The 22,937-nt window shown below is 44.2% G+C and overlaps 1 protein-coding gene across 3 annotated transcripts in view; it reads left to right on the forward strand.

The window, feature by feature from the left end:
* LOC146863313 (uncharacterized) overlaps positions 1-22,583 on the forward strand; it is a 365,986-nt gene extending 343,403 nt beyond the window's left edge. For all 3 annotated transcript variants that reach the window (XM_085642731.1, XM_085642733.1, XM_085642732.1), the window contains one exon: positions 21,471-22,583. In XM_085642731.1, coding sequence (XP_085498857.1) covers positions 21,471-22,075 — 605 coding nt within the window. In that variant the 3' untranslated portion in view covers positions 22,076-22,583. The remainder of the gene's footprint in view (positions 1-21,470) is intronic.
* The last annotated feature ends 354 nt before the right edge of the window (positions 22,584-22,937 follow it).

Consider the following 22,937-nt stretch of genomic DNA (forward strand, 5'->3'; position numbering starts at 1 on the left):
GTAGCTGGATAGACATTTAGGCTGTAATTTGTTGAGCACCAAGTCTTCCACAAAGGTCGTCTGCCGGCCCCTCCAATCGTTCCGGGACTCCAAGAATATGGATGTTGTTCCACCTTGCCCTCCCTTCATAGTCATCCAAAAGCTCCCTCATTTTCTTCTGTTGGTCCTGGAGTTTGACCACTTGTTGTAGCGTAGAGGTATCTGACATGAGGGCCGTGGTCTTGATTTCAACTTCTTTGACTTTGGAGTCCATTTTCCTAAGGTCTGCACGGAGAAGGGTGACCTCTATATTGACGGACTCTATACGTGTTTCTAAGGAAGTCCTCACCCCAGCTATAGCCTCCATGACATCTTCGAGGGTGAGAGGCTTGGTCTGGGGATTGGGTTGTGATGACTTAGGGTCTCCCTCAGACGCCATCACTTTGTTCTCACCTTGCTTGTTCCAGGCAAACTACGCTAGTTATTTCTGCGCATTGGATTTAAGTCCCTTATTGGTGGCCATCAGAATATCCTAGAAGCAGTGTTGTAGGGAAACACACCTGTAATGGCCGCCACCTGCGTGGGGGAAGGAACCGTCCTCCACCGGCCTGTCGGTTTTCCAGGTGGATTCACTGGGCCAAAGAAAGGGAGGTCGCTCCTCTAGAAGGTCGATGCCTCCAAAGTCCTACTCTGTCGTATACGGCGGCTTCGCTATTTCATGTCTCTACTGCTGCCAAAATGTCAGGGTACCCCTCTACCCCCCGGTGCAAGCCACAATGGTGGGCCCGCTGTGGTCGATTGCTGCGAGAGGCTATGTCCTGGGGCCGGTTGTATGTGGAATGGGATGGTGGGCTCTCCGGTAAGTCTCTTTTGGCGTGCACCCACTGACTCTACCCTCCTAGTGCAGGCTGCAATGTTGGGCCCTCTGTGGTTGGTTGCTGCGGGAGAGAATATATCCTGGGGCCGGTGTTATGTAAAATGGGATGGTTGGCTCCCAGCAAGTGTCTTTTAGCATGCACCCGCTGACTTTACCTCCTTGTTGCAAGCTACAATGGTGTGCCCACTATGGTCGATTGCTGCGAGAGAGGCTATATCCTGGGGCTGGTTTTATTTGGACTGGGATGGTGGGCTCTCCGGCAAGTCTGTTTTAGCGAGTCCCCGGTGGGAGGATTCTCCAGGCCACCATTCGTACAGGTCGCCGCCGGCCCCCCTCTCTGGCCGCGACGTACCACTCCTATAGGCTCCGAATACAAACAGAGATCTAGGGGGGAATGTATGACAGTTCGCCCCCTCGGAAAGTAGGCCGCGCGTCAAGGGCCTCGCACGGGTAAAAAATGCCTCCTCCGCCCCTCACACCTCGCAGTCTGTGGCAGATCAACAGTCACTGTTCCACCAGCCCCTAGTCCTCTCCTCTTCACCTCCGCTGTACAGTTGCCACCGGGGAAAGGGGGGGGGGGGGGCGCAAATCCGATGGAGGCTGCAAGAATCAAAGGTCCGGTAGGTAGGCCCGGAAGCCGGGGACCTCAATTAGGCCGCTATCCCGATCTAAGCACCGCAGCGGATGTGCCCCCGCCACGGCGCTCCTCTTCGTGTTGCAGCCTCACTCTCGATCCCTCCTCTTGCACACCACGTCCCGGAGGCCACCGCCAAGTGTCACGGTTTCCCCGCTGGTGAAGAATGTCGCTCTCGGGACCCGGTATCGAGGGCTCTTGAATTCCGCTCGGGGTTAGACTCCCTGCACCTTCCCAGCCGCCATCTTAAGTCTCCCGAAGCTTGGTGGTGTGGGTCTTCGCCCCGGCACTTGGAGGATGTTTAAGGCCTCACGGGCCGGTCCGCCAAGGAAGACTGGTGCAGGGAGAAGTCCCCTGTGCTTTGGGGAAATCTCTGACTCAGTAAGCGGATATTATTGACGGATAATGCGGTGAGGGTTACGAAGCGCTTCAGCAAGCGACCATTCCCTCTGGCCACTAGCCACACCCCCACCGGCCCTTACTTTTAATGGTAAATCCGCAGGTGGTCAAGGTCATGTAACCAAAGATTCCACTCAAAAATTACAGTATACATATAATCTTACATAAATATCACTCTAGGTATTTGCTACCCCTAGTTTTAATATACATTTTAGGAGCCGATGATCAGGGTTGCATCTGGAAAAAAGCCCTGCACTAACACTTTAAGTTCTTGTTAATTCTACTAGAGTTAGAGGCACTCTCACTAAATATAACAAAAGTGTAGATGAAAAGATTAGCACCTGATTAGTACCTTTTTCTAAGGCCACTTCCTCCAATAGCTTGGTATTGATGCAAGTTTGGAACCATCATATAATCTTTTATTAATGCAGAATGATTCTACCAAGTTCATACCTATGTGTTCTGGATCTATTTTTAAGGCCAAGTTTTTTTTTTATGCACCAATTATTTAAATTGCCAAACAGTGCCGCAGTGCCCATATTTTCTTGATTAGTTTTGTTTCCATTCACTTACATCACTCAGGCTAGGTATGAGTACATGATAGGTCCTGGTAGGGTGAACAAGGAAAAAGGCAGGAATTCCCCTTTCATGTCAGCGGGATCCCAGCATTGACTGATGTTTCTTCCACTGCCAATGACATGTTGGGTAATGAGCAGTCAAAGGTTTCGGACGTCAAAGATCAGGTATGAGTCATTGCTGTGTCGGTACTTGAAGGGAAATAGTTTACAAAAACCAAAAGAAAGCTACTCAAACTGTAGCAGGACCGGGCTACCAAGACTTGAAACAGAAAAATGAATTTAAACTCGGTATAGCCAAGAAGGTTAAAATAATGATTTGCTACATGCCAAACAGCCGCTCTGTTAAGATATACTTTAAATTAATCCTTGTTACCTGTGCCATAAATTGTAATTGCAAACCCTTTGTTTTTCCCTCTGCTATTCTTAATCCAAACCTTTTGATGGTACTCCGTTCTATGTATGCTACTAAAGAGTATCCTTCGGCCCCAGGATACCAGTACTCTCCTAAATGCTTTGTACCCCTTCTGTGTAAGCTGCTAAAGTGTCCTTCGGCCCCAGGATACCAGTACTCTCCTAAATGCTTTGTACCCCTTCTGTGTAAGCTGCTAAACTGTCCTTCGGCCCCAGGATACCAGTACTCTCCTAAATGCTTTGTACCCCTAAGCTGCTAAAGTGTCCTTCGGCCCCAGGATACCAGTACTCTCCTAAATGCTTTGTACCCCTAAGCTGCTAAAGTGTTCTTCGGCCCCAGGTTACCAGTACTCTCCTAAATGATTTGTACGCCTTCTGTGTATGCTGCTAAAGAGTGTCCTTCGGCCCCAGGATACCAGTACTCTCCTAAATGCTTTGTACCCCTTCTGTGTAAGATACTAAAGAGTATCCTTCGGCCCCAGGATACCAGTACTCTCCTAAATGCTTTGTACCTGTACTGTGTAAGCTGCTAAAGAGTGTCCTTCGGCCCCAGGATACCAGTACTCTCCTAAATGCTTTGTACCCCTTCTGTGTAAGCTGCTAAAGAATGTCCTTCGGCCCCAGGATACCGGTACTCTCCTAAATGCTTTGTACTTGTTCTGTGTATGCTGCTAAAGAGTGTCCTTTGGACCCAGGATACCAGTACTCTCCTAAATGCTTTGTCTGTGTAAGCTGCTAAAGAGTGTCCTTCTGCCCCAGGATACCAGTACTCTCCTAAATGCTTTGTACCCCTTCTGTGTAAGCTGCTAAAGAATGTCCTTCGGCCCCAGGATACCAGTACTCTCCTAAATGCTTTGTACTTGTTCTGTGTATGCTGCTAAAGAGTGTCCTTTGGACCCAGGATACCAGTACTCTCCTAAATGCTTTGTACCCCTTCTGTGTAAGCTGCTAAAGAGTGTCCTTCGGCCCCAGGATACCAGTACTCTCCTAAATGCTTTGTACTTGTTCTGTGTATGCTGCTAAAGAGTGTCCTTCGGCCCCAGGATACCAGTACTCTTCTAAATGCTTTGTACCCCTTCTGTGTAAGCTTCTAAAGAGTGTCCTTCGGCCCCAGGATACCAGTACTCTCCTAAATGCTTTGTACTTGTTCTGTGTATGCTGCTAAAGAGTGTCCTTCGGCCCCAGGATACCAGTACTCTTCTAAATGCTTTGTACCCCTTCTGTGTAAGCTTCTAAAGAGTGTCCTTCGGCCCCAGGATACCAGTACTCTCCTAAATGCTGGCTTCCTGCGGAGGAAAATCCCTTGGTGGGCAAATGCCTCTGAATATTTTATTCTTGACCCGTCGATAACCTTCAACAGAGCGCTTCAGACATCTTTTCAGTATTTTTCAATGATTTATTTAACAGATGTGCCATACATGGTGATGACAATCCTTTCATTTATCCAAGCAAACCATTTCAGAAGTGCTTGCTTCATTGCAATTGCAAACAATTCCTTCATCGCCCCAAAGCATGTCAAACCTTTCCAAAGTCGTCTTTGTCAGGGGGTATCCTTGTGCTTTTATCTTTATCATGGTAAAGCCGGTCATCTAGTTGTGGAATCAGTTTGGCAGATCCTCTGTAGCCTAACACTGTCACACTGTAGCAGAACACTTGGATGACCCTTGGGCCTACACCTGTTCCATAAGACATACATCTGAATAAAAATAAGCCTCCTGAAAATAAAAACGCGGACAGGCTTTTAGACGCTGTGTTTCAGGCTGTGTAAGACGAGCAAGGGCCACCCATATCCCATCGCAGGGCAGCTGCACAAACATTTGATTTGTGTAGACAGTTCAGCTAGCTGTTAGGTCATAGAGCACTTCAAGCAGAATTAATACGTGCACATGTTTCTGGAGAGGCTCCATTCGTGGAATATATTGCGCACCAAATTTCATTCATATGTCCTATGCAGCCGTTCATTTTAATGACATCTTTTCTTTTACTCATTCTATTAGGTTTTCAACAAACAGTACCGTACAATAAAATTGCTTGAGATCAGTGTCCGTTTGGTACATACATTCGCATTGCAGTGCACTGCAGTTGCGACATAGGGACAACATGATGAGCTGAGTAACTGATGAGGCCGAAGGTAGAGGAGGCACATCTGCGGAAACGCTAGGGGACACCTTGGAGATTACATGCACGGGTATTGAAATTAACTCCTATGCCTGTGCTGTCTGGCATGCAAACACAGGGACAGGGTCTGCTAGAGTGTGCCTCCCCACCCCATGAAGTTAGTTTTCTATAGTTGTGAGCGAGTGATGGTGGGAGGGCCACGGGGCCCCACCCGGCAGCACCCAGACTAGGGAAACAAAAGGCCAATGGGCCCAACCATGCAGAAGGAAAAACAAAACCAAAGAAATAAGCCTCCAGCTAAGTGAGGAGAGGGACCACGCTAGCATGTCCTAAATACCAGTAGTGGGGAGAGTAAATCAAGAAGGGGACCATGAAGAGCAAGAGGCCTCCCTTCAAGTACCCCTCCACCCAACCGTCCATCAGTGTCTGGGCGGCCACTGGAAAGCGTTAGTCAAACAAGTGAAGTGTTCGGAGTCTAGGTGGCCAGAAACAAAGGTATGCCATTCGGGACATCTAGTTGATCAAAGGCTGCCAGTGGAGCACAAGAACTTATTAGACATTTAGACAGTACGAAACAGCAGAGAGTCGGCATTCTTTGGGGGCCCCCAGTGGGTTGGGAACCTGGTTTACGTTCTCAGTGCTACCAGGCTCCTAGTCTAATTCTGATTGATTGCAAAAACACCAATGGGTATCCAAAATATACTGAACAGGTTTGCACCAGCCTGCACTGACCTTGGTCTAGAGATAAATTGCTCAAAGACCAAATTCATGGCTTTTAACCCCCATCGCAGTTTCAGAGGGAAAATTAGGCTTGACTCAACCACCGTTGAACAAGTTATTGTCTTTGACTACCTAGGTGTCAGACTGAATAGGAACCTGAGCTGGACAGACCAAATTGAAAAGAGTACTGTAACTTTACAATATGTCGACTCAGCAGTGGTTAAAAAACGAAATCAATCTGTTTATCGCCCCTTTTCTCCAACCATTGAAATACACCGAGCTAGAGATCTGGGGGCAGCACTTTATGGTGTAGAACTATGGGGTCTGGACCAGACAAAGAGTTTAGAACTGTCAGAAAACAAGTTTATAAGATCCCTATTAAAACTGCCAAACAGCACTCCACTCCGAAGGTCTGGCTAGATCTTGGCTTAAGAAGTGCCAAACACATAGCAGAATTTACATCTCTGTTGTTTTGGGTCAGGTTATGGTCCAGTAAAACACAGATTTTAGTAAAAGAGGCGGTAAAGGAAGTACAAAAGTTAGATAGAGGAACAGAACGGGTGAAGTGGTTCAGAGGAATGAGGAACTGGTTAATGAGACTAGGACTGAAGACCAGGTGGGAAGACCCCAAATTCTTAACAAAAGAAGCAGTACCTATTTTAAAGGAAATGTTCTGGGCTCATACCCAGGACTCATGCTATGTCGCTACAGCAAATGGCTCCCTAACAGGAAGGTTTTTAGAGTTTAAAAGTATTTTTATGTTCGAGTCAATAATGGACGAAATTGAACCTCCACATGCACGAGCACTTTCCCTACAATGTAGGTACGGAACGTTACCGCTGTACAGCATTAGAAGCAGATGGACACCGGCCGCTGTAACTCCGATATGCCCTGCATGTACTCTTATCCCTGAATCATTAGATCACTATGTTTTTTGTTCCTACTACGTACAGATCAGGAAAAAGTGCCTTATACCTCCATGTCGGATTTTATCGTTTAGGTGATCATCAGATGCATTTCGAGTTTTTAGGTCAAATTTAACAAAATAGCTAGTATTTGCCATATCACGATATCTGCTTTATACCTGGCGTATTAGGTCTAAGCTACTAACTGTAAAGTAGAGGACAAAGCAGACTAGGGCATAGCTGGGTAACAATACATTGAATCTTTAAATATTTTTCTCTGCTTTTTTAAATGTTAATTGATTACAAGTCTTCATTCACTTTTTAGCATTTAAAATTTGTATAACTTTGTATGTCATGATTATTTATATTTCATTGTTTATTGTGTTTTATAAGAAAGATTGTTGTTTATGAGCTTGTGAATTATCTATTTTTTTGATTGAATAAATAATTAATTGTCTGCCGTGGTATTAACAGTGGTAGGACCTGGCGATATAGGCCCGTCTTTACTTGTATTATCACGCACTTCCAGAGACAGTCTCCTTTCTGTTAGTGCAGTTTCCGTTGAAATAATCCCCATGGCCCTCTGTAGCATTTTCTTAATGCTGGTGGTCTTTGGTGGGAAGAGTGCCTTGGACATGCCCCTTTGAACCAAATCACAATGGGCAAACAATGTACAAAGCCACAGTAGATAGTATCCACACAGTAATGACCGCAAAGTTATAGGAATCTCCAATGCAGAATAAAATCACTCACCCCAGAATCAAGGCATCAGAAAGTGGGCTTCGTGCCCCTCGTCATAAGGGCCTCACATCAGCCCAAAATTTGCCTCAAGATATGGCAGCACTCCAGCAGCAGCCCCCTGCACAATCTGATCAGGTTCTTTCTCTCCATCATCGCATTCCTCCTGATGCTTTTCTTGCAGGAGACGTCGAGGCTCAAGGAAGCCATCTCGGAATGTAGCCTTTGTTTCTGCTGCTGGTGCTCTGCCTCCTTCCCGGCTAGTGGAAGGGCGTGCTCAGACTCAGTCCCTCCATGCACTGGCACTCACCTGCCATGCTTCTGGTGCGCATGTGTCTACCTCAGCGGGGAGAGGCATTGGCTAGTATGAGTCGGGGTGGCGTTGGTTACTGGCGTTGGCAGAGGCTGGAGCCCCTGCCGAGCAATGCTGTGTGCGGGCTCCCACCTGGAACATTTGACCAGAGTAGACTGCATGATACTGGTGTTTGCTAACATGGGCTATAAATGTAATTTTTCAAAAAATGAAAGATTGCCCACCTCAACGTTCTTTTTCTGGGATATGAGCTGTCAAGTGAAGGCAAAAGTCTTGTAACCCATTTCTTAAAGAATTGTGTGTTGCTTCAACCACTAACAACATTGAAAAGACTACAATCCATATTGGGATTTTTGAATTTTGGCAGAACCTATATTCCAGATTATGCAGAATGGGTTAAACCACTCTATGATTTGATACGTCCAGATCTACTCGGGTATACACTGAACACAGGAACATACAAATATCTTACGTTCCATTCAAGCTGACATGACTGCTTCCAAACACCTACACACACGTGCAAACACAATGAACGTGGGGATCTGTGTCATCGCTGGGGCATCAGGCTACACTTACTTCACTGACAACAGTTCCTATGCACACGCATGCAAATAAATTACAGTTCAACGAATTTCTGTTTGTAAGAATGAAGACAATGGTGTCCTTAAGAATAATTTCTTCTTCTTTAATTTGATATTGCACAAAACACCATGCTGGTGTTTTGTGCAATATCAAATTAAAGAAGAAGAAATTATTCGTAAGGACACCCTTGTCGTCGTCCTTACAAACATGCGTGTGCATAGGAACTGTTGTCATTATATGCGGACCCTAGAGTCCCAAATCTGAGGGTTTAGGGGTTTTTCCCTCACCTGTGGCACCGCACTTATGTGTATCAATTTATTTACATCACGCAATTTGGCGAGCGCCCTTGGGAGATCCTGTGATAATTAATACCCCACGTTTTCTACACTTACTTCACATTCAATTAAGGTGACACAGTACCAATTGCATATAATTTGCATTTAAACACCAATACTGAAATGCGATTTGCAACTACTAAAAAAAATCCTTACATGCAGGACAGACCGCTATGGGAGGAGAATGATACCTGGCTTGGGGTAAATACAAAATTGTCATGACCCCGGTGACAACGTTAGAGGCGGTCATCAGAGCAAGCGTTCTGAACGCTAAAGCATTACATCCACAATGTATACAATGGTTTAACTCAACTCACCGCAACAGATGTAGATTACAGATTTGATTCTGCTTTACAACCACAAGTCTTTCTGCAGTACGAATAAGAATACCCTCTACCTAATGAAATAGTGCCTCTAGATTTCTAGGATTACATCATATACACTAATGGATCTGCCCAGTCTGCCATAGTCACAAAGCATCAATACTCTGAGGGCATGTGCTATAGTAAAAGGGTGCATGCGTAATGGATAATTCCAACCTGAGAAAACCTACAAGCAATCACTTGGTGATTGCACACCACTGGCAGAACTAAAATGGCTTTAGTACTGGCACTGGAAAATACGTATCCTGAATTCTCCATACTCAGTGTGCAATTAGTATTACTGTGTACAGTCATATAATGAATACCTACACTATTGGAGCCAGAATGGGTTCAGAGACTCAAAGGGTTGCATGGTAAAGCACAAGCTGCTTTGGTCAACCGGTGGAAAAGCTGAAAGATAGCTTGCCACGGACTCATGTCATTCACACATTGAGTCAACAACATGTAGGCGTTCACATAGAACGTAATTTCATGGCTGATGAAGCCACTAAAACAATAGTTCGTACTGCTGCAGTTGCTGTACTAACTCGTTTTAGCACAAGTATAGACCGAGACATCATGGTCGGCAATCAATGCTGCTCGCAACAACATTCAATACTCCTACAAGCTAGATGCACAGGATGCAGAATATGCTCAGATTTCAGGAGGGGGGGAGATAGAGTAAAACCAAACACTGATCTGAGATTGGGGTTAATTTTAGCTGCACACGAGGGTCAGCTTCTGCACATGCAGGGGTGGCTGCTACAATTTCATTATTGCAGCAGCACAAACAGACCAACTACAGCAGATGAAGGGTTACACCATAGCTCATTCACCACTGATGCCTTTACTGGTTTCAAACAAGCTGTTGGCTTGTGTCTATTTGGATCATTGCAGCCCTTTGTCATCTGATGGGGCTTACAAGTATATCTTGGTAGCAGTGGATTCCTGCTCTCATGTGGGTATGGCCATAGCGGTCGGCTGACGCCTGAACTGTTATAAAGGATTTGTAAGTCTTAATCGGGACCTACGCAGTGGCACATTACATTCTAACCAGGGTCCGGTGTTTAGCTCTAGGGCTTAAAAAGAGACCATGGAAAGTTTGAGTGTGACCCAGCGTTTCTCTTCTCCATACCACCTCAAGGAAAAAGTGGTCGTGGAGAGAAAAAACTGTGACTTAAAGCAGTCTTCAACAGCAAGGGTCCTAGGCTCTGATCTAAATTGGGTCCATCACCTATATGTGGTCCAGAGTGCTCTTAACAACATGCAGAGAAAATCCCAGGGTGGTTGGACTCCTTATGAAATCTTGTTTGAGATAAAGATGTGGGTCCCAGATCTCGACAATCCCAGCATAGTGGCGCCAGACACATCATTTGACATCAATAAATCTTTAGCTGTTTTACAGGAACTTAACGATTTTCGGGACGAGCAACGCAACGTCCAAGTAAAACGCACCGCCACTGGAGAAATATAGGTAGTTCCAGCAACTCCTGGTTGGATCCCGAAGGTAGAGTATCTGGTGAGAGACTAAATTGTGGTGAAAAAAGAATTTGGGCCATCCTACAGAGCGCCTGTAGCTGTACTGGAGATTGAGGGTACCCGCACTCAACTCCTTCTGCCCCTTACCGGTCGCAGAGACAAAAGATTTATCTCCATTGATCTGATCCAATCACACTATTTGGCTGATTCTCAACAGTAATCCACGTGGGCTGGGTAGCTACCTGGCTCCCCTCGCTACCATGCAGGAAGTTCAGATGGAAGCTTTAATAACGAATGAAGCATCCTGTCTCCAACGAGAGATGATGATAAACAACAACAAAGTATGTTTTCTGCCTGTTGCTACAACTACAACAACTGTACAGTCAACGAGTACAGAAACACAGATTTCGATTTGGAAACCTGAAAAGAACATGGTCCATGTGAATGTACCACAGATGGAGTGCACATCTCAACAGCCAAAGATAGAACGGTGTCCTCTGACTACTTCATCAACTTTGACTTCTCTTTGATGCATCAAAACCACTGCCTCCTCCTTTCAGGCTGAAGGTGTGGGTTTTCTATCTTTAGATGAAAAAAAAGTCACTTTGTTTTGCCATTGTTACACCTATGGATTACAATTGCGTTACTTTTGTTGGTCCTTTGGATTGGTTTTGTGACGGTCTGTTTTCTGCATCTCAATGGACATTTTATCCCAGAACGCTATGCAGTACAATTGGTGAACTTGGCTCTCAAACCACATGTATCATCACACCGTGAACAAAGAGACCTTTCCATGGTGAACATTTCAGCTTTTCCAGTTCCTGATGGAATTGTTTGGGATAGGATAGCATATGATGTGTATGGTCTTACTGAACTCTTTCTAATTCCACATTTGTTTAAAATGTCTTTGAATTATGTCATTAGCCTGATGATTAGGACACTGATACAGTGCTTGAAATGCTACCAGATCTAGAGCATCCTACTTATTCTTCTGATGAGTTATATGGTGGTACAGCGAAGTATGATGAAATGTTTTGTTTTCAACATTATGGTCATTATGTTTTGCAACTGAGGTATTATTTAGACCTTGTCTGATACCTTAACAAAACTGTGCAACAAACAACATGTCTTGGACTCACCAAGATGAAGAATTTTAACACACCACACATTCCCATACTTGCACATTTTTTACATTGGCAAAAACTGACAGCATGCAGTGAGGATACATGCTGCATAATCGTACATGCAACTCATCAGACCCCAATTGAAAGGGATGGTTAGTTTGGCCATTTGGCACGAACAGATGTCAGAAACAATGACTAGATAACCTCAAGGGTTTTACTACGAACAGACCTGACATTCAGTACATGCAGTCTGAACATTCAGGAGTGGTGACAACTTAGTGTTGGGAAGTTGTTCCTTAATTGGCTAAAAACATCAACATTGTCTCAGGTAAAACAGCACTTGTCCCTTTTATCTGATGACCTGGAACTACGGGACTTTTTATTAGGTCCTCCAAAACCACATCAAAAACGCTTCCTGTATGCTATATACAATACAATATGGAACGTCTCTCTGCAGAAGGCTGCTGAAATATTGTTCGAATGTGATAGGGCTAACTTAGAACAGGCTCTTGCAGTAGTAGACAACTGTATGACCACTTTATCATCTAGAATCTACTCTTTGGATAACTTAGTATCCTCAGCAGTAGACCATGTTTAGCAAGACATGTCTGCATTACAACATGGACTGCCACAGCTTAGGTCTATTATGCTCTTCAGCTGGACATTACAGACACTACGTTCTGGTCATGTGCCCTGGCAACACATTAACATCATAGGTCTTTTTTTCTCCATTCCATCTTACTGAACAACAGATAATCATGGCAAATAAGGATGCAAAATACACTATTTTACATATAGAAAAGCTAGAGAAAATTCCTTTTACAATTGCTGATTGGATAATCCATGGGTATATTGCATTGCCAATTTCAACATTTCATTTTCAGGACTGTCTACAACACCACCAAGTGGGCAGATATGAAGCGTTGGGAGAAGGGTTCATACATGAATATTGGGAGCTTCCTTTCAAATTCCAGTATCGGGATAAGGAAACTAAAGTTTTTCTCAGCAGTTCCAATTGCGAGAAGACTTTAAGTGTGTCCTTAGTTTGCAAGAATGTCGTTGCACAGAGCCTGTAATGCTTCTGTGCGAACCTATCTTGCTACTTGAAAAGCTCCCCAGTGGCAGTGATACGTCCGGCTTTCCGATTACTCTCAAATGGGAGTTACCTGATGTTAACAATCAAGGTTGGTATGGGATGAAACTGGGGGTTGACGATCCTGGTGAACGTTTCTTCCATTATTACTTGTTATACACAAGTCCTGTTTCCACCTGCCCGTACAGTTAGGGAGGATATGCTATGGCCTTCAATTAATCTTACCAATGTGCGTTTTGATGCCCTGAGCAAACTGAAAACCTTACTGTTTCAAAAAGATGTGGCCTCAATGTCTCCTAAAGAGACGTTTGATCTTCTGGTGGCAAGGTCCTCTTTAGAGATACAGGTGCTACTCCGGACTAACTTCCCACGACATTCTGGAGAGCTGGTGCGTTGTTTCAAAATGTCTAGTATGTTGGGAAAGCGCATTTTTTGTTCAAAGTTATAGACTTTTGGTTGGTTAGCACCTTCCAGACAGTTTTCTGAGTCAATCCATCTTTTATTCACTACATCCTCGGGAACATCTTTGGAGGTCTTCCGTTGTTGCTGCTTCTAATTTCCGGGGCAGTGGTTTTTATATTTTTGCTTGCTATGGATGTCCCATTTCAAGGTCAAGTGGTACTGGCACAGTTGCATGTCCTACAGTGCCATGAATGCATGGTGCAGTGCTTTGACACACCCTTGCTTCGAGAACTTGCTGAGCTTTGGTTCATGTTTTTTCGGCTTGTATGGCTTCACTGCGTGCAGCCCGTGTTCCGCTGTCTATTATGCATATTGAGTGTCTTGGATTTGTGCCTGGGATCATAGTTGGTTGAACCTTCGGACATAAATGTACTGGTGGACCTGTTAAAGGCACATTTGTATACCTGTCCCGTGCAATTCCATTGCTCCTGGCCGCATTCTACAAGCCTCTCTGGGTTGCTTCTGCCCTTGGTGGATTGGATCTTGGCTCTGGTTTGTCTGAACCCCGACTGGCTGTTCTTCGCTCCTGCTGCGACTGCTGTGGGGGTTGGATGGGAATATATTTGCTCTATCAACCTGCTGTGAGGGATGTCTCTTGGATCATTGTCTGCAGATGCTGGGAACAGAAATGTTTTGTCTACCACTCTAAACACATAAACATCTGGATATTACTTTTGGTTGGAACTTTGATTTGGCCTATTTTTACAACCGCAAATTGTATTCATTTGACCTTTATACGCTTTAAAAAAAAATTATTGTCTTTCTTTGGGCTTCTAAATCGCATGATTGCCTTTTAAATAGCTTTTACTTTGATTTTAAAGTATGATTTTTAAAGATTTACTTTGCATATGCTGTTGCATTTTTATCAATAGGATTTATTCATTTAGATAGCTTCTTAATCGACTTATGTCTTAGGAGAAGGTGTCATGTGTCCCAGTTAGGCCTGGAAGGAAACATTGCCATTTTACATGTGCACGGGTCTTTCCTAAAGTTGCCCTCACTTTCACACATCAACTGTTGACACACATTTGCAGTCATGACTGTTTGGATTAGTCTCTTGGAAAACTAACCTTGCTTACAGAATCAACTTTGCAAGAACACGATCATGCTACCTTGACACCATGTACAAGGTTTATGTAAATGTGCTTGTTTTTTTTCGTACATATGGTGACATAGCTATGTATAAATCACAAACAATGGCATATTGCTCAAGATCTTGGCCCAAGGCAAGGATGCCCTTTGTTATGAATAAACATCCGCTTATGGGTGTTAGCAGAGCAGCACTTCTGCTGTCATTCTGAGGTCCGTACACACTGGTGCTTCAGCCCAGCAGCTTACTGATATATCTGGAAGGGGTGTTCTGCTTGTGATCATGACAGGGTCCTACATTGTCTCCAATCAGGTAAAAGGATTGATTCATCCAGTACGGGGATTATTGGCAGAACACACACACACATACACCCTAGATCCGTGGTACTCATAGTACGGCCCGCGGGCCGCCAGCGGCCCGGCAGGCCTTCATTGGTGGCCCGCGGACCCGGTCCTTGCTGTGTCTAAGTTTCTAGTGAGACCAGCAGTAAACGCAGAAGATGATCGCAGGAGCATACATAGTGATTACTTATTAAATAGGTATTCGCTACGTATGCTCCTGCAGCCATCTTCTGTGTTTACTGCCGGCCTCTGTGACCTCAGTGGCACCGCCGGAAAGCTTCCCAAAAGACCCTTTAAAAGTCAGCTATAAGCGCTTTCACAGCTGACTTTTAAAGGGCCTTTTGGGAAGCTTCTTGCTTGGACAGAGACAGATAGAGGCAGAGACAGAGACAGATAGAGACAAAGACAGACAGAGACTGATAGAGACACAGACATATGGAGACAGACAGAGATGGAGACAGAGAGAGACAGATGGATAGGGACAGAGACAGACAGAGATGGATAGAGATAGACAGAGACAGACAGACCGATGGAGATAGAGAGAGGGAGAGTTAGAGAGAGATAGAAAGAGTTAGAGATAGAGAGGTGTGTATGCCGGGTCTGGTGGCTCAGTGGACGAATGCGTCCGCTGCAGGGTCCTGTGTTTTAACCTCATGGTCACATTTTTTTTTCTCTCTAGCCCCAAACTGACTCCGCCCCCACCTACGCCCCTCCGGTGCGGCCCTCGGCCACAAACCACACTGTAAATTTGGCCCCCCAAGAGAAAGTTTGAGAGTACCCATGCCCTAGATGCTTAGGTAAGGGAGCGCATCGCAGGAGTACGTCAGATTGCTATATTGTGTTATATGCATCCTGTCTTGCGTTACACTCCCAAATAAAAGAAATTCAGCCCTCGCAAACCGAGGCACTCTCACATAAAGCCAGAGATCCTGTGATCAAGGTCCGAGTGAAGGACCGAAACGTGTTGGGCATGTAACTGCTCTTTTGCATCAATAAAGAATATTGCAGCAGAACACCCGTGAGTGCGTTCTCCTCTTTATCACAGTCATTGAGAGACTGTGAAAAAAAAAAATATATATATATATTTATAAGTGTGTGTGTGTATGTATATGCAGCAGATCAAATGCAAGAGAAATAGAACTCAAGCAACTAATAATAATACTTGACGTCCACTGCAAGAAATAGGAACTAAACCCTATCAAAGGAAAGCATGGAAATATGTAAAAAAAAAAATATACACAGAATACATCAGATGATTATGACACACATATAAATGAATACCAAGAACCACTGAATACTTGAATGTGCACACAGACGACCTCAACATCACAATACCAATAATCAGAGAAAACACCTCACTGGCTGCAATAGCATCATCTTACTTAGCCCACACGAGGCTGGGGGATTCCAAATCCCAGTCATAGGGTCTAGAGACTCCTCAAGCTGGGAAATGCAGCACTGAGTAGATGCGTCCATCCCTCTGGACTAAATCATGCTTCCAAGCCAAGAAACCCCATGTTTTATAATCTTAATGTATGAGATGACATCCTCTACAGCAAGGAAACTTACTGGTGCTGGCTGAGCTCCATGCAAGCTTCTCAAGAAGAGGAGTTCTCACATATTCTCCTTCGCTCCCCCATGTTTTTAGCCCCTTATCTTAGTGAATCTTGCAAAAGTTAAAAACCTCTCCAAAAGTACAGAAAACAATCTTGCACATTTGGACACCACTGCCTATAGCACTATATTCCGTGACAGAGAAGTACATTCCACACCTTTCTCTCTCTCATGCTATCAAACGCACGTCCCACACGTTCTCTTCCTGGCAAGGCTGTTCTACTGTGTGAAACACTCCCACTCTGCAGCTTTAAGGCGACAGGAAAGAAATCATAAGTCCATGCAAGTGCAGTAAACATGGTGTAGAACATTCAAGATAGAGTACATTAAAACACCTAAAGTCAATTAAAACAATGGTAGTCAAAGGTCATCACGTGGTCCCAATACATGAGTGCCTATAGCACTACACATGCGTATGCTTATTTATATATAAATAGTTTCAGCACGATGGGGAACATTTTATTCTGTTCACGGTCCTGATACTCCTAATAACTTTCATTTGCTTCTGTCTATTGATCATTGCAGCACATATATTTAATTCAAGAATCACGTTGGTTCAATAAACATTGAAATCGTCCCTCTGTGTATTCTTTGTGTGTTTCTCTGGGGAAAAAACAAGAAACAAGTGACTGAACAGAAGGGTTCTGGATCAGCTACCGTGATTCCTGAGGGATCGGGGTTTTTCCTGTTCAGTAGTTGCCAGAATTATTTGCGGCCTGTCTAGGTTTAGGGGTGCTTATGGTGTCACTGTGAACTAGCTGGTCTATGGGACAGCATATCCTGAGGGGGTGCTCTGAATCAGTCTGGCATTAAATCAACGTTTATGCTGCCCACAAACGCGCAGTTCCTACTGAATAGTAAAAACTACATGACAAGGCACTCTCCAACATTGGCATATAAGCCATGTACACCTTTATTTTACATCTCATCAAACAGCAATTATTCATGATTTTTAGAACCTCAAAGATTCTATTTTCTTCATGCCTCTAGTCTAGAACGACAGTCCTATTTTTATTTTCATGGCATAAACATTCCAGCTCTCATTAAGGAAACAGGTGAAAATTCCTCCGCTTTAACTGAATTAGCAGGCCTTGGCAATGGAGCACAGCGGAAATCCAATACCCAGCCTCATTTTCTAGCATGCTGTTAAGCAAGATGTTTCTGGCCCCGTGTCACGAGGATTTTTGCAAAACCACTCCCAGCTTTTTGGATCTGCGTCACGCATCTGATGCCACATCGGCAGACCAGTTGGTCACGGAGAAGGAAAAACACATTTAAAATGTATTTAAGGTTATTGCTGCTCAGCTGCGACCATTAAATTACAAAATAAAAAGCCTTCTCTGGTGACCTTTGACGCCGGACATTCTTCGAGCTCCAAAGACAGGCACATGATTCTCCTTAGAAGAGCAAGCATACTTTCCGCCAGTCGGGGGCGTACATTTAGGCTCTGCTGGCACAGTTGCAAAGTGGTGCGATGTGTTTTCATTTGTGGCCTATATTTTGCTGTTGAACTGTGTTACTTTTTGAGAAAAAACAAAACACAATTTAGTCAGCACTTGACTGGAAGGCGTGTCCATTCAAGTGAAAAAGTATCTGTCCAATCAGCCCATATAGAGTTGTTTGAATTCCTCTTTTACCATGAGGGTTTATGGCAAAAGCTTGCTTTTCTAACCTTTTCTGACAGATGCATTGCTATCAAGTTCAGCATTATAATTAGGCCTGGGCGGTAAATTCCGTTCCGTTCGCGGAATTTGCGGAATTTGGGTAATTTCGCGTTCCGCGGAGAACGCGAAATTGACCAAAAATCCGCGTTCCGCGACTTCGCGAAATTTTTTGCTTGTTCGCGTTCTCAATATGCGTGTTCGCGAGATATTTCACCCCGAGCATGCAAACAGCGATCGCGAACAGGAAAAAAGTAACGCGAACAAGCAATTCTGCGTGTTCGCGGAATTTCTGCGTGTTCGCGGAGATTTTTTACCGTTTCGCGGAGATTTGCGTAACGCGATTACGCAAATTCCGCCCACCCCTAATTATAATGTCTCCCCACGGCAAACACTGCCACAGTCTAGTGTAGCTGGACCAAAACCGAAATGAAACTGGCCTCTCGTGTTCATGGAGGGAGCTACTTTAGTAATAGTTATTTGCAGATAATGGTAAGTGCATGCCTAGGTGCCCCACCAGGAGCCGGAGAAGGAGACTGAGCAGGAGGCCACCCAACCGATCTTCACATTCACACACCAATGGGATGGCACATGCCACAAATAATTGACATTCCAGACTGTACAGCAGCTGGCCTCGAGGGGCATAGAAGAAGTAAACCCCAACACACCTCCCTCATGAAGCGAAATCCAACAGAGACATCCTCCCTGCCTTATCGCCTCTCTCGCTTGGTTATTTATTTCTGACTGCCAATTCAAGAAACATGACTCGTGTGCTCTGTTTGCGACTGTCATGGTGGTAGGACTCTTTGCCTTTGTGCAGTTAGGTTAGCATGTAGACCTAATGATGCTAGGTCATTGATTACTTTCTGGTTTCTGATTCCCCCACATCTATTGTGTTCTTGTGTATTATGTACATGAACCGATAGTTCAGGTTCCACATTTTGAAACTGGGGTAATTTTAGAGCTGGTAGTGAATAGCAGGTACTCCTGTCAATAAAAATGGTCTATTCCAGAGGTAAATCAATTACCTGACAGTTGAAGAGCATTCTTCTGGATTACTACCAGTGATAAGTTTACCATCAGTGGTAAACAATACTGACGCCTTAACTGCTTTAAATGCTGAAGTGATGTGTTATTTTAGTAGTATTTTTACCACAAGCAAAAAAGTAGAACTGTCGGTATGGCATGTCCCTATAATACAGAATGGAATTAACACAGGATTACTAAACGGTGAGCTGAAAAAGGTAGAAAAGTGGTAGGTTACCACCAGAGGTATGTCACTGGGTAAAAAGGATTATAAACAATCTGGGGAGCTGCAGGAGACCCAGAAATCCAAATACTTAGTCTGATTGCCCTGGCACTAGGGACAAGATTAGGCGGATCTGCTTTTATAGAGCAAACCTCGCTAGACTGAAGCGGAGCACTGAACAGCAGGCGTGAACCCTAGGGTACCATGCTAGGTCATTTACAGGAGACAGGTATGGGTTTGTATGGCATAGAGACCCGCAAGACATTCTAGGCCAATAGGCAGAGTTCCTTTGTAACATTTTAACCACAAACAAATGAGTAACAGTGAACATGGAACATGAATTAGATAAAAGAAGAAAATGAAATTGGGCATGCCTTCCATTTCAAGGCCAGAAGAACGTCACCGAGCTGCAGAAGGTGTTCAGAATTATGCATCTTTAAAAAGGTTATTCATTGAAATATCAATGTGATGTGGCATTTTTTAAATTATATTCCCTCTTAACTTTAAAGAGAATGAGCGCCCAGTAAGAGTACAGTAAATGAAATCTCTCCATGGGCGTGTTGAACGAGTGGTGTGACCACACACCATGGAGCAGGAGACATTTATCTGCCATAACAATCACTGGCGAAATGGCAGGTGTAGCGTTTCTGATATTAAGAGGGGCTGTGGGGGTTGGCTCGGACATCACTTGCCAAGTGAGAAAGCAGGATGTTGGGAGACTGACCGGGCTCCCTATTACAGTTCAGATTCTGTAGAACTTTTCAAGGGTTTTAGGATGCTGTTGTTCTGGTTGAAATGTTGGTAATGAAGTTGTGCATGGTTTGGCTATTTCTCTGGGAAGATCTCACACTTTCTAGGATCACGTTGTCAGAGGGCTTGATGAGACGAGAAGCACAGTTAAGGCATGGTGTGATGGGCATTTGCTAGGGCAAACCAAAACTGGCCAAATAGGTAGGGGACTTTGGGTTACTCTATGAGAAGTAGTTAGTGATGTGTTATGCCCTTTATGTTTCCGTATTTATTCGAGTATCATTACAGCATAAAGATGGGTATTCCCATCTGCTAACTTCATCATCACTATAAAGAACATTTTCATGAACCTCCTAGCCTGCCCCCTTTGCCCCTTTCCATAGCGCTCTGCTCCAATCCCGAGCCACTCCTCTACCCTTAAAAATAACTCCGTACCTTTCTGCTCCCACTTACCCTGTACCTTCATATCCCCAGCCTTTCTGTCGACTCCATGCTGCTCTCCTAGGTTGAGTGCTGTACTCAACTGCACTCTCTTAAAATCACATTTTGAATAATGTGAATAATTGACTACTAGGCTCCAAAGTCTTGTACATTCTCTACACTATACTCAGTTTCTCCATGCCCTTAACCACCATAGTTTGTATAAACAGCTGTCAATAACACATGATTTGTGATCTCCAGTAACCAAGTATGGCCTGTTTTGCTGCTAACAGTAAGTGAGATATTAATTTTCCTTCTCTGGTATAGAGCAGGTACACCCCTTCAGATGGACTAAACAATAGAATTACCCCCAATTATTTTTGCCAGTTTCTTGCCTTTTATGTTGCATACTCAAACTATTATTGAGTTGAAGAAATGCTTTAGAGTATGGCATAACCCCAATATATATATGTGAGCATATTTTTTCTCGACATCCTTGCCAATATGTCATTTTCTGATTGGTCAAATCTGCAGACCCTCTCTGATGTGTAGTACCACGTACGTAGACTCTTGAGTGGCGTTTCTCTTCAGCTCGTGTGTTGTGAAGATGGTCAACTTCTTCCTTATATCTCAATAGCCATCTAGGGTTATAAAAAAGTTTTCCTTACTAATGGTTACCTCAACACCTCCTTTGTGATTTAGTAGCTTGTTAGGAGGGATGCAGCGCGTCTCTTATTGTCCTTTTCTAGAAGCATTGTGTCAAACCTGGTCAGTTTCCTGTTGACTCCCTCCCTCTTTTCTAGGTCCAGTCCCCAATATCTGATCTGAAGGTACATGAATCCTGCCTGCTCTCTCCAGGAGGCAACCGTATGCTCTCACTCTTTCAAAGGGTTTGATTTGCCCACCTTTCAACATTTTATGACCTTTAGAAGCAAGCAGATTGCTACTGTGAGACCAGAGCTTCCGAATAATGTTTTTGACGCTTTCATCAGCATTTCAGCTGTTGAGACATTTGAGGTGTGCTTTATGGAGGCTGCCATATCCACAGGACGACTGTGCAACACATTCTTTCCGAATTGGTTCTATGACTGAGGCTGACAGTTTGGGATCTCCCAGGTCAGACACTGAGCACATTGGGACATGGATGTTGGATTGTTGCAGGAAATATTAGATCTTGTGGGTTTTCTGTTCATGATTTTTGTTGTGTAATGTTTGTTTTTTGTCTGTTACTTGCAGGTTGTGTTCCTGGGCCAACATTGAAACGGAACTCAGTTTGGATCGTGGGCCATTCATATATTGAATTGGCAGCTAAACATGCAGATACCAAGCCTTTTGGACGACTACTGGGTCTGGATGGAAGAAGGAGTACAGTTCTATGGTGGGGCCTGGGAGGCATGAGATGGGGTCAGCTGCTACCAACGTTGGCCGAGTTGTCTAATAGCAGAGGTTGTCCTGATATTTTAGTCGTTCACCTCGGTGAAAATGATTTAGTTCAGCTCCCCGGCGTAGCGCTGGCAAAAGCAATTAAAGTAGATTTGTCATGTTTGAAAAGAGTGTGGCCTGGTACGCACATTGTATGGACAGAGCTGGTTCAGAAGGGAGTTTGGAAAGGCGCAAAGAGCCCGGCAGCGATTGACAAGGCGAGACGAAAGGTTAATCGTGAGATATCAGGGTTTTGCACGACGGAAGGATTTGGAATGATAAAACATGCTGACATTTCCTACAAGGATTTTACATTGTTTAGGTCAGACGGAGAGTTTTTGTCGATTACAGGGAATGAACGTTATTTGAATGGGTTGCGGAATGTGATCTTAGAAAGGTTTGATTGTTTAAGGGATTAAGAAAAATGCTACCAATTGTATTTCATGCGTTTTGCTATTGGTGATTTTTCTTAAAAGCTATGTGGGAAGGGCGGAAAAACACCCTTTTAGGGATTTCCTGGTTGGTGGGTATCTTTTTGAGTATAGAGCAGCCATTGGATTATCACTGACTAGGCAAATCCATCTCAAAAGGGGATTGTTGAGGAGAGAGTTGTTCAGTTTTGACATTTTGTCGAGGAAGGGAAGACGTTCAGGGGCAAGGAGTCTAAGATCAAGACGACCTGCATTTGGAAAGGACGGGGAGACGTGTAGAGCGCTTACAAGGCAGAATTTGGGTTGTACTTGGGGCCTGGGTGGGAGGGGGGGGGGGGGCTCTTGTGTTGCAAGGAAGTCTTAAGGGTGAATTTTAAAAAAAAACATTTAAGGTTTAATGCATTTTAGAGTTATTTTTCTTATATTGTTGTAATTGTTTTCTACTGTTATTCACTATTAACAAATGCAGACATGTCCTAATAAAATATCCTTTTCATCTCCTGTCTGTGGTTATTGGCCCTGCCTCGCCCAATCTGGTGGAGTGAAGTAAATGAGGTTAGGGAAATGGGTATTGGGTGGGGCTTGGTTAAGAGCTTTAGAAATGCTGCATGGGATTGGACCGCCTCTTTCTCATACCGCTGTGCTCCTTTGGGGCTGGTTAAGGAGTTTCTTGTAAACCAAAACTTTTTTTCTGATTGCTTCTTTTGGGGGGAAGGGAGATGTGGGTTGTTTTTTAAATGGATAGAGTTGTCATTATTTTTTTTTTATTATTTTTTTTTTTTTTTTTTTGAAAACCTTTATTGACAGTTCAATAGAGAACAAGTATGGGCCTACAACCCCCCGGGGCCGG

This window comes from Triturus cristatus, chromosome 2_2 (genome assembly GCF_964204655.1).
Source record: "Triturus cristatus chromosome 2_2, aTriCri1.1, whole genome shotgun sequence".
Classification (NCBI taxonomy): Eukaryota; Metazoa; Chordata; class Amphibia; order Caudata; family Salamandridae; genus Triturus; species Triturus cristatus.